The 16,454-nt window shown below is 39.8% G+C and overlaps 1 protein-coding gene across 3 annotated transcripts in view; it reads left to right on the top strand.

The window, feature by feature from the left end:
* The first annotated feature begins 2,128 nt into the window (after positions 1-2,128).
* LOC136884650 (cilia- and flagella-associated protein 298) overlaps positions 2,129-16,454 on the top strand; it is a 611,731-nt gene continuing 597,405 nt past the window's right edge. For 2 of the 3 annotated variants that reach the window (XM_068229985.1, XM_068229987.1), the window contains exons 1-4: positions 2,166-2,251; positions 6,168-6,326; positions 10,523-10,758; positions 16,115-16,285. In XM_068229985.1, the coding sequence (XP_068086086.1) occupies positions 6,188-6,326; positions 10,523-10,758; positions 16,115-16,285 (546 nt within the window). In that variant the 5' untranslated portion in view covers positions 2,166-2,251; positions 6,168-6,187. Of the gene's footprint in view, positions 2,252-6,167; positions 6,327-10,522; positions 10,759-16,114; positions 16,286-16,454 lie in introns of all 3 variants that reach the window. The other variant, XM_068229986.1, reaches the window with a different exon arrangement.

Here is a 16,454-nt window from a genome sequence, read left to right as displayed (position 1 = left end):
ATAATAATAATAATAATAATAATAATAATAATAATAATAATAATAATAATAATAATAATAATAAAGTGAATAAGTTCAAGTACCTAGTTGAGGTAATTCAGCCATCAGACTTGAATCGCGAAGCAAGTAAGGAGAGGACCTACAAATTACAGAAGGCCTGTAGACTCACCCAGAATAGATATAACAAAAGATTAATATTCAGGAACGCAAAATTAAGACATGACTACCGGTACACAGTTATCAAACCTGAAGTACTATACCGGTACGCCTCGGAAACATTGATCATTGGAGGCAGATCATTCATTAGAAACAGAAAAACAGGATAGTTTACTCAGAGAGGAGCTGGATGAAACGGAAGTCTAGGGAGCTTTATCAGCATTCTAAAAGATCACCGACACCGTCATGCAAAGGCAATTAAATTTCTATGGCCATATTCTCAGAATGAACAATGACAGGCGCAGACGACAATAATTCTCAACCCTGCCCTCTCAATGAAACTCAAGAACAACTGGCTCAGTGAAACAGAAAAAGACCTTCAGGAAATTGGCATCCCACAGGAAATTGTTGAAGATCGACTCCAATCATGGCCATGCTCCAATTCAAAAAAGCGGTTAACAACCATCATTTGGTAAGAAAATGAATACCAAGACCAATAAATTGCAGACTGAAGATCGGGGGTAAACGCTCAGTGCTTAGAGGAAGTGATTTTGGGAGAATACTACTACTAACAATGCTTTCATTCCCCACCCTGAAGGGGTGGGGTGGGCCACCTAGAGGGTAACGCCCTCTCTCTGGCCAAGAGATGCGGGCAGGTTGGGGAGATGTGATGGAAGAAGGAGGTGGCTAAAGGATGTGAAGAAGTAGGAGATGGGATAGGAATTATGTCTATGCCTAGGGATTGAACAAACGCTTTATTTAATTCATAAGTACATAGTAAAGCACATAGATGATTTACAGAAGGGTGTGAGGGAAAAGGTGTTGTTCAAGGGGGAGAGATGAAGTTTGGAAGGAAGTGCCGGGGTAAAGGTGCAAGGTGAGGAGATGGAGGGTGGCTGTCATATGATTGAGGGAAGCGATGAGAAGACGAAGGAGTTCAAATGTCGGGAGGGGTGGAGGGATGAAACCAGTTGGAGGAAGTGGTGGACACACTGGTGGAGATAGGTAAACAGGAGGAGGAACTGGCCGGGGGCAACGAGACGTTTGATCAGGGGGTTGGCGACCGGGTTAGGGTGGGGAATGAGAGGGTTCAACTCGATAATGTTGGCCGTGGACACTGGCACCGGTGGTGATGAGCTGGAGGACGGCCTCAGATGTAGACAGTTGGAGCCGAACCAGAAATGTTGGGCCATGGGCGTTCCGAATCCGGATAGCACGTCGGACCGGAATGCCCGCTGCACAAAGTTCTTGTAGAAGTCCCTGTCGGAAATTTCAGGTGGAATTCCATGTAGTACACAGCTATACACAGCTGGAGGGGACTGTGAAGATGATTGGATCGATGATGGACGGCGGCTGCTGTGGTGTTGGCTGGTGAAGTGGCGATAGTTGAGTCCGGCGTGCTAGCAGGGAGTTGCTGAAGGGCAGTGGACGAAGAAATTGGGAGAGATGACGACATAACAGGTGATGGGTGACAAGTGGTAACTGTTGTGACAGGAAGAGAACAAAGGATACTAGCAGACGTTGTGGTGGTGGTGGTAGTTGGGAAGGTGGGTGTTGATGGCTGAAGCGTCGTCCAGGATGAGGGCTCGTGAACAACTGGGACAAGTGTTGGTGATTCAAAGAGTTGGGCTTGAATGTCCGGAGGGGTTGGCACCACTGCATAGTTCTCACAATGGATCGTCGCGCCGGAAGCGAAGAGGCGGCGGAGGGCGTTTGGGAGAATAAGAAGTCAACATCAGCTAAATTAAGTTCTATCGCGCTCCACAGATGGGCATAACGCTGTAAAAAAAAAAAAAAAAGTATTGCAATCGCAAGACCAAATGCTACATAAAAGAAAATAAATTTTAAAAACTAACGACTCTAAAAAACTTTTTAAAACAATGTATTTTTTGATGGAGATCTTTCTTATACACATGAAACTCCTTGAGGATGCAGAATGTCGAGAAGTTTCGATTTTGAATGTTCGACATACATCGATGTTACTATAGTTACGAGAAAACAACGTGGCTGTGTAGCGCGTGTATTCTGTCTGTCGTCGGAAGAGAGTGTGGATATTATTCGGTGAATGTCGATTTACTGTTGAGTATTTATTTAGGTAAACAAAAAAGATCACCTATACAATGTGCATTAGTATATACTCTTGTCTCTTGAGCAGTGTTTCTGTATTTGGTAGACATGTTAACATTTCGTATTTGTTTTTCCTAACCAACAAATCTTACGTCAGATTTGCTGTCAGGTGTTTATGTTAACTACAGTGTCGATACTTACTTGCTTATAAATACATATTTCATAGAATTAGTTGAAATTTGTGAATTTTTATTCTTCAGTTGGCGTTTACCAATATTTTTGTATGTAAACATAACCTAAGTCAATATGAGGCATTGACTAGTTTTGAATTGTTTTGTTCAGAATAAGAAAGATAAAAGCATCATTTTGTGAATGTTTGGAATCTCCCATAAGTTGCAATGTTTGTGAATACATGAAGGTTAACTGAGCATTTCTATCTTCTTTTCTCTGGTTTTAATACAATGAAAAGTTACATAAGTACCAGAAGCGAGGGATAATGAAGATTATGGAAGAACATAGTGTGATTCAATCATCCATAATTGGACAGCTGAAGAATATTTTCTCTGGTTTTAATACAACGAAAAGTTACATAAGTACCAGAAGCGAGGGATAATGAAGATTATGGAAGAACATGGTGTGATTCAATCATCCATAATTGGACAGCTGAAGAATATGATCTGCTACAGCACTATGTTACTGGAAGGTCAATTTCACATTAAGACACACGTCAGTTATTGTGGCAGATGTGACAGTCCTTTAAGGAAAAAAACTATGCATAAAATATAAAATTTATTTATAAGGTAAAGCACACAAATGTGTATGAAGTTATTTAGATTTTCAAGGGCTTCATTCTTTTAGGGCAGGTTGTGAAGTGGTATGGTTAGCAGCGATTGTTGCAGAGTTTACGTAAGCTTTTTGAACAAGGCTCATGGATGCCAGCTTCTGTGCACATCCTATGAATGGAATCCATGAATTGCTAGTTTAAACGATGATAACAAACTCCTGCAGAAAATAAATCCAGTCACTAAATGTAGATGACTCTGGGACATTAACTACCTGTCTCGAGTTCTGTCAAAGATGGAATCAGGTTGGGAAGAGAGATTATTTATTGTCATTTATGAAAAAAAAAAAAAAAAATACTGGCAATAACAATTACAAATAACAAAATAATAGGAAGTGTAATTTCCCACATGTTATTAATAAGTGCATACTGTACACACAAAATGTATTTCCTTGCTATCCATTATTGTTTCCTAAAGTCAACCAACCTGGCACATTGAAGAAGAAATGATCACCCGAATAAGTATTAGTGCAGTTTAATTCTTGTTAATGTTTTTACATTTCATTGCCATACTGCTAGGCAGTACCGGTCGCATCCTTCTACATACAACTACCACTGGAGCTGTGGTACTATTTACCCATACATATCTTTTGGGGAAAGCCGTGATTGTCAAATCGAGTCACTACATGTCGTGATGAATGGTGTACTGGTCTGTAGATGGCAGGAACAGTTGTATTCTGAGGTCTTCAGTATAGAAGGACTTCTTAGCAGGTTCATAAATCATCCGCGATGGTGCTATTTGCCCGACTCTTGGAGCATATTTAAGAAAGCAAGCTTTGACCCTTTCGATTTTCTCAAAATCCGTGAGTTGAAGCTTGTTTTTTTCTTCAAATCAGCTTCAGTCTGTAAGTTACTATGAAACAGCTAGTAGAGCCAGCTGTATTGATGGGGATGATGTTACCTCATGGGGATCATTGTAAGTGTTAATATAAGACATGGGGTAATCATACTAATGAGGTTGTAAAGAAAGGTTTCAGTTCTCTTCACATGGTTATGAGGGTATTTTATAGTAAAGATGTAAAGGACCCCAATTAGAGTCTGGTTCCAGTGTATGGGACTCCACACTAGGAGTACTTGATACGAGAACTGGAAAAGATCCGAAGGAAAGCAGCTCGATTTGTTCTGAGTGAGTTATGACAAAGGAGTAGTGTTACAAAAATGTTGCAAACATTGGGCTGGGAAGACTTGGGACTAAGGAGACGAGATGCTGGACTAACTCCACCTTGGTCAATATATTAAACGTTAAGGAGATTGAAACACTTGCGCATGTTCTGGGATCTTTCCTCTTGATAAACTTTTAAGGAATATGTGTCATCATAACATCCGCTCGTTAATTGCGACAACACTGAAAGATTACAAGTAACTAATCTCATTTTGTTCCGTATTGAAGATACAATAAGTAAATTCTTTCTTGAATAAAACTACTGTGTCCACCTATTCAATACAATTATATTTTGTAGTGATTAAATTCTACATGAAATATAAACACTAGTTAGGGACTTGTTTCGCCCTAGTTTTGGGAATCTTCAGCCTAATACTAATCTTAAGGTCAAGTCTTAAATCTATTGACATTGGAACTTTATAATAAACTTAAATTAATATAAAATACTAAATACAATGGTCCAGTGGCAGTTTGTGACATTTTACTCTGGCAGGGCTGTGCCGCCATCTCTTTCCCCTCCCCAATCGGTCGAGTTTTCATTGACCAGCACCACGATACTTTTAGATGAATAAAAATAATAAAAAGATAATAATCCAATGGCACTAGCGAATTTCTCACTCCTTGCTCAAATTTCAAATCATGACAATGAATTTAACAGTTTGATCACACTACAAATAGTGCCATCACGTTATGGTTACATTTTGAATCTTTATTTTAGTTTCTTTATAGAACTGATTTGTTTAAATAGTCACTATAATTGAATTCATTGTTTTCTAAAATGTTTTGGAATTAATCTCTAACAACAGTTAATATAAGACGTGGGGGGAAAACCCTAGGTACATTGTAAAGTGATTGGCGATGTGCTGAGGGCTCCGCCGTTCAGCACTTACACCCGCCTGCACTCTTCCTTCCCCTGAGAAGCCGATATCATCTTTCCAGGCTTCTACCGCACCCCCCACCCTTGCTAAACTCTAGGAACCTACCGAGGGCTCTGCCGGATAGACCATACTAACTTTGCAGACCATACACCCGCCTGCGCTCTTCCTTCCCCTGACAAGCCAACATCATTCTACCAGGCTCCTGCCGCACCCCGCACACTTTCAAAGTATGGAACCTGCTCAGGGCTCCGCTGCCACAGTCCGAACGCCTCACGACTAAAGAGAAAATATCGAGCGTGCTGGACAGCAGCCACGGTCTGCAAGCCTGTGCCATTTTCTTGAAAACAGAAAAGCAAAATGTTTACAGCCGAAATAATAAAGATAACATTGTATAACTGAACAGCACACCACTATAAGTTCAACTTCACTACATTTAACCATCTTTTTATGTAATCAATTACGGAGTGAAATATCGTTAAATGTTTTTGAAAAGGCCCTTCATGCACGAACCGCCACTGCAATGGTCTTATGCTTATTACATATTTACATAGTTTACAATATGTACATTAACTAAATGCCAGAATTTGTGAACAAGGAAGCACTAAAATAATTATTTTCAATGACTAGAAGATGTTTGAGACGTCTGGATGAAAGTTTATGATGACAATCTCCCCTAACAATTTGCATAAGGACAAGGAGTAAGGGATTGGAATAATTTATGAAGAGAAATGTTCAATAAATTTCCAAATTCTTTGAAATCATTTAAGAAAAGTCTGGGTAAACACTTGATAGGGAATTTGTCACCTGGGCGACAGTCCTAAATGCAAATCATTGATGATTAGTGATGTATCTTTATAAATCACTACACTTTAACTTCCAGATATTGGCATAGATATGTTTATATTACATTTGTAGTGATAGTGTTGGTAATTGCTGTATTACTGAAAGTCAAGGAGAAATGCTTGTACAGTAATTGATAAGAATAAGGGTGGTAACAAAAATTTGATACTAAAACCTTGAACACCTTGTTTTAAGGAATGTTTTTTTTGTTCCTGTTATTCAGATTTGTGTCAGCTGCCCATCATGGTGAAATTACTGGTTAAAAGGCGTGACGAAAACCAGTTTCTCTACGAAACGACTTTGAATACACCAGTCAAAGATGTTCTGGAAGAAATTCTCTCCATATTCAATGGAAGGTTGAAAGTGAGAAGAATTTGCAGTGGTAAGTTAAAGTTATGCCTTGATAGAGGTAGAATTAAGTGCCGTGAATGCATAGTATTATTATTTTAATTTGTTCGTTAGAAGATAAATACTGCTCCTGTGTTGTTCACAATTAAAAATGTGTGTACGTCCAGTCCTTGTCCTGTTTCTCTATGGGGTCAGGCGTGAAATGAGGTGAATCTTCGTAGCAAGATTTTACAACCAGACGTCAACCTCATCAGAGGAGTTAATGAGATGAAACGAATGACATGATCTATGATAGTGGGAAGGTAGAGGATGAAACAGAGTGCTGGCACATAGCCTACTCATGTTGAATAGCATCAACTTTAAGCTCAAGGCTTAACGTCCCCATTCGATGGACGAATCGTCATCAACGGCATCATATGCCGCCGTTCCACGCTGTGGAGAGGTTTGGAAGTAAATCCAGGCTTTTGACATACAGTTTAAAATTCTGATGGTGAAATTGTGACTGATGGGACTCGAACCAGCTAACCACGGTGTCAGACTGTATGGACTTTATGCTTTAACGATCATAGCCATCAGGGGGCTTCAGTACTGTCTTCAGCTTATCGCAGTTATTTCTCAGGTCAGTGGAGCCATCCAGGCTCGTTTTGGTTTTGGCTAGGGTTTAAGGCTGGATGCCCTTCCTGCCCCCGTGTGATTCTTGAGATGCAAATCTCAACCCAATATTGACCAGGATTTAAACACATCAGCCTTCCGGATGGGAGGCCAGGAGCTAAACCACTGAGCTAATCACTAAGAAATGAATGAATATTAATAATAATATACAGTATATATAAAAACATGTCCTGACTGACTGACTGACTGACTGACTGACTGACTGACTGACTGATTTATCATCGAAGTCAAATAAATATTAAAATTTATTTATTCCACCTATTCAATACATAAATAGATATTTTAATTAAGAAATTAAATCTTGAATAAAATTATAGGGACATGTTTCGCCCTTTAATTAAGGGCATCTTCAGCCTTAAACTCAATCTGAAAGGTAATTAATCAGGTACCTGATTATATTAAAATTACATATGAAAGTGAGGATGATGTTGGAAATGTGCTTCAAATGGTGAGCAAATGGTTAACAATAGTTATGATATTCTTAAAATGAAGCCTTAATAAAGTCTTAAAAAACAAATAGTTGTAAATTTATACACTTTCTTGAATGTCCTTGTTTAAAAATTGGTAACACATTGTATACTGGTAATTTTATAAGAACGTAAATTGTTATGTTAAACCTTGTAAAGTGGCACCCTGTGGAGGTTGAGGGGGTTAGAATAATGATAAAAGAAAAAAATGTAGTTGATAATTCCAAATGGAGTATTAAAACATAAACATGATTTATCATCGCCGAGCCAAAACTACTCGACATAAAGAAATAAAAGATTTTTGGGATACATTAAATTAGAGTGTAAGTGCTCACTAAGGAAGTATTTTTGGATATTCCATCATGGAATTCATGTTACAGACGTAAAATCTGGTATTTGGAATCACCTTCAAAAATAAAGGAATATGTATTTTTTGTTTTAAGAAAAGCCACTTAATGGGGATGAAAATAAGTTTTTGGAATACCGCAGTTAATAGATCTAGGCGTCTACCATTATCTTGAGCAATGCCACGAAGCTACTACGCTGTCTTAGCAGGGGAAGTGGTGATACTCCTACGTGGTGCGTCCCAGGTGGCGGATAGCGGAGTCCTAACCGGCTTGCCAGAAGACTTGAATGAAATAAAATAGATCTCACGGACCAAACAGACAACCCGCTGTGGGTGGGAACGCAGACAAAGAATACACCCACGGTATCTCCTGCCTGTCGTAAGAGGCGACTGAAAGGGGACGACTAAGGGATGATTGAATTAGAACAATGAGACTACTTGTTATTAGTACCATTATGTGAGGAACACCATGGGTCGCCTTTAATTGCGAGTAGTACGCCTATGTTAGGTACACAACAGGTTTATGATTAGTAGCAACAGAGGGTGAATCAGTATGGGTTTTACAGAACCTGTGATTACTACCACTGTATGTGGAACACCATAGGCTTACATTGCCTGTGATTAGTACCGTTTTATGAGTAACACCATGAGTCTGCGTTGCCTGTGATTAGTACTCACTATGTGAGGAACACCATGGGATAGTATGAGTCCCTGTGATTAGTACACCTATTTGAGGATCACCATAGGTTTGCATTGCCTATGAGTGGCGCCGTAATGTGAGAAACGCCATAGGTCTGGGTTACCTCTGCGTACTACATTACCTGTGAGTAGTACCACAATGTGTTGAACACCGTAAGCCTGTGTTACTCATGATTAGGTCTGACTCGTTGGCTGAATGGTCAGCATACTGGCCTTCAGTTCAGAGGGTCCCGGGTTCGATTCCCGGCCAGGTTGGGGATTTTAACCTTAATTGGTTAATTCCAATGGCTCGGGGGCTGGGTGTGTGTGGTGTATTCAACATTAGAAATCATCCTAGGTAGGGCACTCATCTTCACAGACATGCAGGTCACCTAATAGGCCGTCTACTAGAAAAAGACCTGCACCAGGCCTCTCCAGAGGCCATACGCCATTATTTATTACTCATGATTAGTACTGCTACATGAGAAATACCATGGTTCTTACTTTCCTAGTGGCAAATGCCATTATGAGGGGCCGTTGGCATGGAATTTGGACACCTTTAGACAACAAGCATCATCAATTCAGGATTGTACTTTGGATGCAGCCCCTTGGTCAGTAATACTATTGTTTTAAGATAGTTTCTGGGAAGGTGCGGCATTGCTGGTCGAATCCACTGATTATTGTATTTTCATAATCATTGTTCATCATCGTCTTTTTGAATTCTAGTCAGTGGATTCATTTTGGAATTATTTTTAACTTTCAATATTGCGAGTTGGATCCAATTATTATTTTAAACTCATATGCGCCCATTCATTCTTCAGCATCACGTTTTGATCAGTGGATGAGTTTTGGACTTTTAAATTGTCATTACATTTCTTCTTTTGGTACCATCAGGGGCCCATGACCTCGATGTTAGGCCCCTTTAAACAGCAAGCATCATCTTATCTTGAGCAATGAGTTTGAGAGTTTTTGCCTGTATCTTGTCTGCACCCACAGCTTTACCATTCCTCTGGAGCTTGATTGCATATAATATTCCTCTTTTGTTATGTCAGGACTTTCTTAGTTGTATTTGTCAGTACAGGGTGGTTTATTTGGCTGCACATTTTTAAACAGTAGCGGCGACTAACGGGGACAGTTCCCCCCCTCCCAACTTTGTAGAGAAAACATTACATTTTTATTCCATTTTAGCCGGACAAAACTAGGAATTATATGTAGGAATTATTAAAAAAACAATTTGTGCAAATTATTAAGAAAATTATTATCGAAAATACGCACAAAATGCCGTTCGTCGCGTCTAACCAATTTATATAGTGCCACAGCAAGTAGTGGAGACTTTGCAAATGCTATGAGGAAGGGGTATTTTTTTGCCAAGGTCGTGGACACTGAGGTATTATTCACCCGCTTGCCGTGTGCATTCGTCAGTCTGGCAGTCTCTTTAATATTGTGTGTTAATTTCTTAGAGTGTAGTCAAATACTAAATGATTTTTTAAATTTTATAATCACGGCGTACTTCTATTTAATTGTAACACGTGTATAATATTGTTTCTTTGGTGAAAGTTTTATTGTATAGTATTGAATCAAAATCTCAAAAAAAACCCTATTATTGCCATACTTAACTTAGTTAACTGTCAACCTTTACCTCTCTGACAAAATTCGCTCAAAGAGCATCAAAAACTTACTATTTTGTAGATTTTTTGTTCAGTTTTGATGTGTATAACCCCACCCCCCCACCTGCCCGCTATAACCCTCAACCCGGCTACTTTCTGTTGTCTGTATATTTTTTTGCCCCCCATTTCTAATTCCCAATCACCGCTACTGTTTTTAAATACAGTATAACATTCCTGTAAAAACAAAATACTATCAAACAAAGAACAACATGCCTTGCAACTGTCCCTCACCCCCACTATCTACCAGGAGTCAAGCTCACAGCTGTATGCCCCTAACCGCACGGTTAACTCGCCCAGTACTAGAGAACTGCACCAGCACACCTCCATATTCTTAATACTAAAATGTTTTGAAAAATATTTTTCTTGACCTCTAATGGAAATTTATGTGTTTTGTTTTCAGAAATGGAGTCACTTGCTGAACATGGAGTGATGCTGCCTCCAAACATGCAAGGTCTCACAGAGGAACAGTGGGAAGATCTGAAACTGAAGGATGAATGGGGAGAGAGATGCATTCCAAGTGGAGGTTTTGTTTTCAACAAGGATGTTATGGGCAGGAGGAACGGTCGTCAGCCCAATGAGAAAATGAGGGACCTCATTGCTAAAGCTGTAGAGGAAGGAAAGCATACTGTCTCTAGAGTAAGCTTGGTTTTTAAGTAGGTTTAAGAGTTTCCCATAGCACTAAGTCTCTGTTTCATACTAGAGTTCTGTCTTTCTCTTTTTTTCACGGACACAAATACGCGCATAAACAGAATAATATACTTCCCCTTCCATCAGCTATTCACACCCCCTATCTAACGGTTTAGACCACATGGCGATTAAAGTGCGTTCTACGGTCCTTTCTGCTCGCTAATGGATCTATTACTGGGAACGAAGGAGACGAGCGCATGGACAAGTAGTGGAGTGACAAAGGCTCAGCACCCTAAGACACTTGTTATTGAAACTTCATTGACGGTTTCCACTAGATCACTTACAGTTTACTATGCATCTGTCTTCTACCTAACACAGCTTCTCAATTTTATATCGTGGCCCTTCCGACCCTTTATAATAAGGCAAGACACCAGCCAACATTATGAAACAATAATCAAGAAAGGGACCGCTAGATTGAGAAGATATTGAGAATGCTGCTGTTTCTAAAGCTTTAAATTTCATTGGTGTTTTTTTCCTTGTCGCAGGCTTTTCGCCTGCACGTTATATCAGGCTTGGTTTCTCGAAAATGTTTGCTCCCGCTCCCCTCCTGACCAATTTAATGTGATGGGTTTCTACAAGGATGATTTTTGACAGTGATTTAAACCTGTTTTGTTATTGTTACTAAACAATATTTTGTAAACTATGAGGTCCACAACCTCACCATGTGCTACTATTGTTCATTTCCATCTGCATCATTTGTTTTTTCATTCCTTTGTTTTCTTAGGTTAACACAGTTTTTAGTTTCAATTATTATTTTAAATTAACACCTTTTCACTGAATTTTGTCGCAGTGAGTTGTTTTTTGCTCTGCATATTGATGTAAACGTTGTATATTTGTGCTAATTTTGTTTCCGTCTAGGCTCTCTTTTGTTTGTTTTTTCATTTGCTCCTTCATTATGTTTTTTAGCATTTTTTCAACTTATATTATGTAAATTATTTCAAACTCCCCTCATTTTTCACTGAAGATGGCTCAAACGAGCCGAAACATGTTTGAATTTGTTTACTCCGTCTAATGACGGAATATTTATTGTATTGAATTAGGAGGATACTCTCATTTTTCACCTTTGTAAAGTGAAAACCCTAAGACACCTCTCGCTCAATTGGCCTGGTCTAGCAATTGTTAGTAAAGCACCTGACTGGGGGTGAGTGAGTAGGTAGTAGAGGGTGGATGTTGTTTAAATGTCATCATTTTTCCCTTTGCGTCCTGACATTGCTCAGTAGTATAGAAATTCTTTCTGCAATATAACAACATAGTCACCGCGTACAAAGTCAGTACACTTACAGGATACATTGGTTATACATTGGTGTAGCTCAGACACACACTCATTGACGCTGAATGGAGCTAGTTCAAGAGTTTATGTACACCATGATGCGATATTACATTTCCTCTTGCGACAATTGATGACATATTGAGCAGTTCTCTTTCGGAACATTTGTTCCTTCCTTTCACTGATTGCGGGCAGGAGCCATGTAGGCTTAGGTCAGACTTACGGCTTTATGGACTCAAGGCTCTTTATACAAGGGAAGATTGTAAAGTAAAGCACAATAATTTTTTCCCAAAAAGTTTAATATGTACCAAAAGCAAACAAATAACAAATGAACCAACATCTTTGACCTGCTTTCCTCCATAGTCGCCAAGTTTCTCAACACATTTCTCCCTTCGTGGTAACAGTTCCAATATGACCTGTTCATACAAGTCCGTTTGGTTGGAGTATAGCCATCTGTGGACTGCTGATTCCACTTCTGCATCTGTCACAAAGTATTTGGCCGGGCAAGAATTTCTTCATGGGACCAAACAGCTGAAAGTCTGACGGTGCCAGGTTTGGACTGTATGGTGGATGCTGGAGCACCTCCCACCCAAATTTGGCAAGTTTTTCATGAACAGGAGCAGCAATGTTGGGACGGGCATTGTCATGAAGAAGTTTTGACACCGTCAGCATTAATGTTGCGGCGTTTGTCACGAAGGTTACGACGCAACTTAACCAAAGTTTTATTGTAGGCTGCAGCATTCACAGTGGTCCCGTGTTCAGCAATCCTAGCAGATTGAGTCACTTTGAATTTTTTTTCGTACTGGGGAACCAGCATGTTTCCACTCCGTAGAGGCCTGCTTGGCTTCGGGCATGTAGTGGTTCGCACACAACTCATCACCAGCGACAATTCTTTTCGGAAAGTCATGCCCTTCTGTGGCATAACGCATTAAGTGATCCATGCTTGTTGTCATTCGCTGCCCTTGTGGTTGTCTGTCAAGTTCTTAGGCACCCAGCAAGCACTAATTTTACGGAATTTCAGTGTGACACGAACAATGTTGTACACCGCACCATAGGAAATGTTGAACGTCTACGATAAGGTTCGCAGGTGCACATGCCTGTCGTTCAAAATTTCTGCCTCAATGGCGCGGACATTCTGCAGAGTTAAAGCCGTTACCAGCCGCCCGGAGCATGGTGAATCACTAAGGTTCACACGGCCCTCTTGGAAGAATGCACACCACCTGGAGACATTGCTACAGTCTAAACAGTCATCCTCATACATGCCACACATGTTTCTGTGAATTTCACTCGGTGTATGCCCTTTGGCCCACAAATATCAAACTACACTTCGCTGCTCTTCACACGTGGACGACAATAACATGCGCACCATGTTTATTCTGTAGTTCAGGCTTCTCTCGCTAGAGCTGCACATGAAAACAAAATACCCTGTGTAGCGCAAACTTCAAACTATATCGTCATGAAATTTCAACATTTCAGCTGCAGTACCAGAGTAGAAAAAAATTATTGTGTGTTACTTTCTGATCTGCCCTTGTTTATTACCATTCTCCCACACCAGTGTCAAGTGTTGCCTCACCACAAGCAAAAATAACTGCATGAAACGTATGAAAGACTCACTTATCAAGATTTCTAGAGTATACCTGAGTGAAAATCAATAAACATTATTATTTAGAAATTATCAGCAAAATTTTCCACACTGCCGTACAGTTTGCGTCCACCAAGATGCTAATTTGATGGATATCCGTAAATGAATCTGTGGATATCCCCATCCGCGCAGAGCTCTATCTACAGGTAGCTTCAACACACATTTTGGTACTGTATATCATAACGCACGAGAAACTGTATACCGCAGATGAAGCTTTCATTCTCATATCGGGTAGTGACTTCGAAGGAAATAAAAACTGGAAAGATTGAACTCTGCCAATGTTCTTTCCAAAGCCACAGATCTAAAAGAATGATGGGAAGCTTTGCATGAATGAAAATGACATACATGCACAAATATATTTGACTGAATTATATAGTTTGTGTCTTAACAACGTTAACAAATGCGAGCAAAATAGTAGAGAGCTGGAGTATGCTATACAGCAGACACGGCCAGCTGTCCTTAAGGCCTCGCTCTTGCTTCGAGGGAGTGAAGCGGTTAAATGTCCTGAGCATTGTGGTGAACATTTTGAACATACTTGGTTGAGGTATTGTTCATTAATATTGGGGAAAATGAATGTTTTCTCATTTTCCTGTTGGTTCTAGATGTCATGCTCAGCCTCTACTTATAGATATACAGTGGATGCCGTTTATTATGATCACCCTGGGACTCAGATAATTTGATAACGTTAACCAGCTGATAACAGTAGCTGAAAAATAAAAATTGATGGGTAGCCTACTGTATTTATTCATAACCTGTATTTATTACAATGCAACACTGATTCATAACCTACATGCACTGCAATACCATTAACTGTTTCCAGCTATGTAAAATAGTCTCTAATCATTGTTTGCTTCTTGTTGTCTCTCAAAAGTCCATTAATATCTAGCGCCTGTCTCATTTCAGCATTCATTGGTGATCGGGAAGTTTCGGCAACATCGTCATCATCAGCATCGCTATCTCATATCTAAGTCGTCTTTGTCTGTTTCACATCAGTAATGATGCCCTCGTCAGTGTTCATCCATTCCCAAAATTCATCTTCCGTTAAATCTGTTGGACAAAGTTCAACATCCACGTCTACTTCTGGTAACTCTCCTAAAAATTCCTCATACCGGAAACAGTTCCTTATTGTACGTGCTGAGACATTATCCCATTTTATTATTTATAAGTTTCATTTTCCGTATTGATTGGATTCAATGTATAGACAAGAAAGTGTTCCACCGATCAATACTTATTTATTGTGAATGGATTATTACACTAGTAATGGTTTCGGCCTTTCATGGCCATCATCAGCTAGGACATAACATTTACGGTCATAATAATCCATTCACAATAAATAAGTATTGATCGGTGGAACACTTTTCTTGTCTATACATTTTCCCATGACATGGCTAGAAGATGCAGGGCAACGAGAAGGCTGGTTGTTTTGGCAAGGGTATTGGCACTAGTTTTATGCGAGTCTTCTATGTTTTCTAAGATTCTTGTGCGCATTTCATGGCGATAATACGCTTTCATGGTGGAAATGATTCCTTGATCGCATGGTTGAATTAATGAAGTCGTATTCGCCGGTAAGGAAACCATCTTGATGTTCTTGAGCTCACAAACCAGCAAAAGTATTTTATGGTCTAGCCTATTATCCCACTTCAGTAGCCATTCTTCGAACATCAGGGCAGTCATCCATGCATTAGAGTTGGAACGATAGTCCACCGGAAACTTATTGATGGCTTTAAAGCAACGTGGGTTCTTACTTTTTCCAATCACTGACAGTCTTTTCTTTTCACCAGATATACTCGCACAACATAAAACTCTTACTCGTTCCTTGGAGGTTTTACAGCCTTTCACACTGTCATATTTGAAGAAGTAAGTGTGTTCAGGCAAGGCGCGATAATAGTCGCATACTTGAGAACGAAATCCTTGAAAACATATATGATAACATAAACCGAATTCATGATCACAATAAACGGACCGAGCTCGATAGCTGCAGTTGCTTAAGTGCGGCCAGTATCCAGTAATCGAGAGATAGTGGGTTCGAGCCCCACTGTTGGCAGCCCTGAAGATGGTTTTCTGTGGTTTCCCATTTTCACACCAGGCAAATGCCGGGGCTGTACCTAAATTAAGGCCACGGCCGATTCCTTCTAATTCCTAGGTCTTTCCCATCCCCTGATCGCCATAAGACATATCTGTGTCGGTGCGACGTAAAGCAAATAGCATAGCAATAAACGGAAGATTTTCAATGTTTTAGTATTAGTCCGTATGGGACTTCATAAACGTGATTATATAATACGGTTGATAACATTATCCGTAATTACAATAAACGGCGTCCACTATGTATACATATATGTGTAGTTTCTGTTGAATTTCCCACTGGAGAATGGATATTGTTTTCTTTTTTTTTGCAGAAGCAAGTCGATGCTGGCATCTGTGTCACAGAGAAGATGATTGCTAACGCTTTAGATGTTCTGAAAGGAACTGTGATGATCGTGTACCCAATGGGACTACCTCCTTACGATGTTCTCCGCCATGAGTTTGAAAATGTTGAGGACCTCTCTGGCACTCAAGCTTCCACTGAGGTACGGGTTTCCTCTTATTGCACTCTTGAAACAATTTCACGTGTATGTCTTTTGTGTTTCTTTATTTGTGTCGAAAGCACCACAGTTTGTACATAAGAAAACACCCCCTGTGGGTGGTGGCAGTAGAATGCATCCATGGTAACCCCTGCCTAACATAAAAGGCTACTAA

This window comes from Anabrus simplex, chromosome 13 (assembly GCF_040414725.1).
Source record: "Anabrus simplex isolate iqAnaSimp1 chromosome 13, ASM4041472v1, whole genome shotgun sequence".
In the NCBI taxonomy this organism is placed as follows: domain Eukaryota; kingdom Metazoa; phylum Arthropoda; class Insecta; order Orthoptera; family Tettigoniidae; genus Anabrus; species Anabrus simplex.
This window is presented reverse-complemented; position numbering and strand designations above follow the sequence as displayed.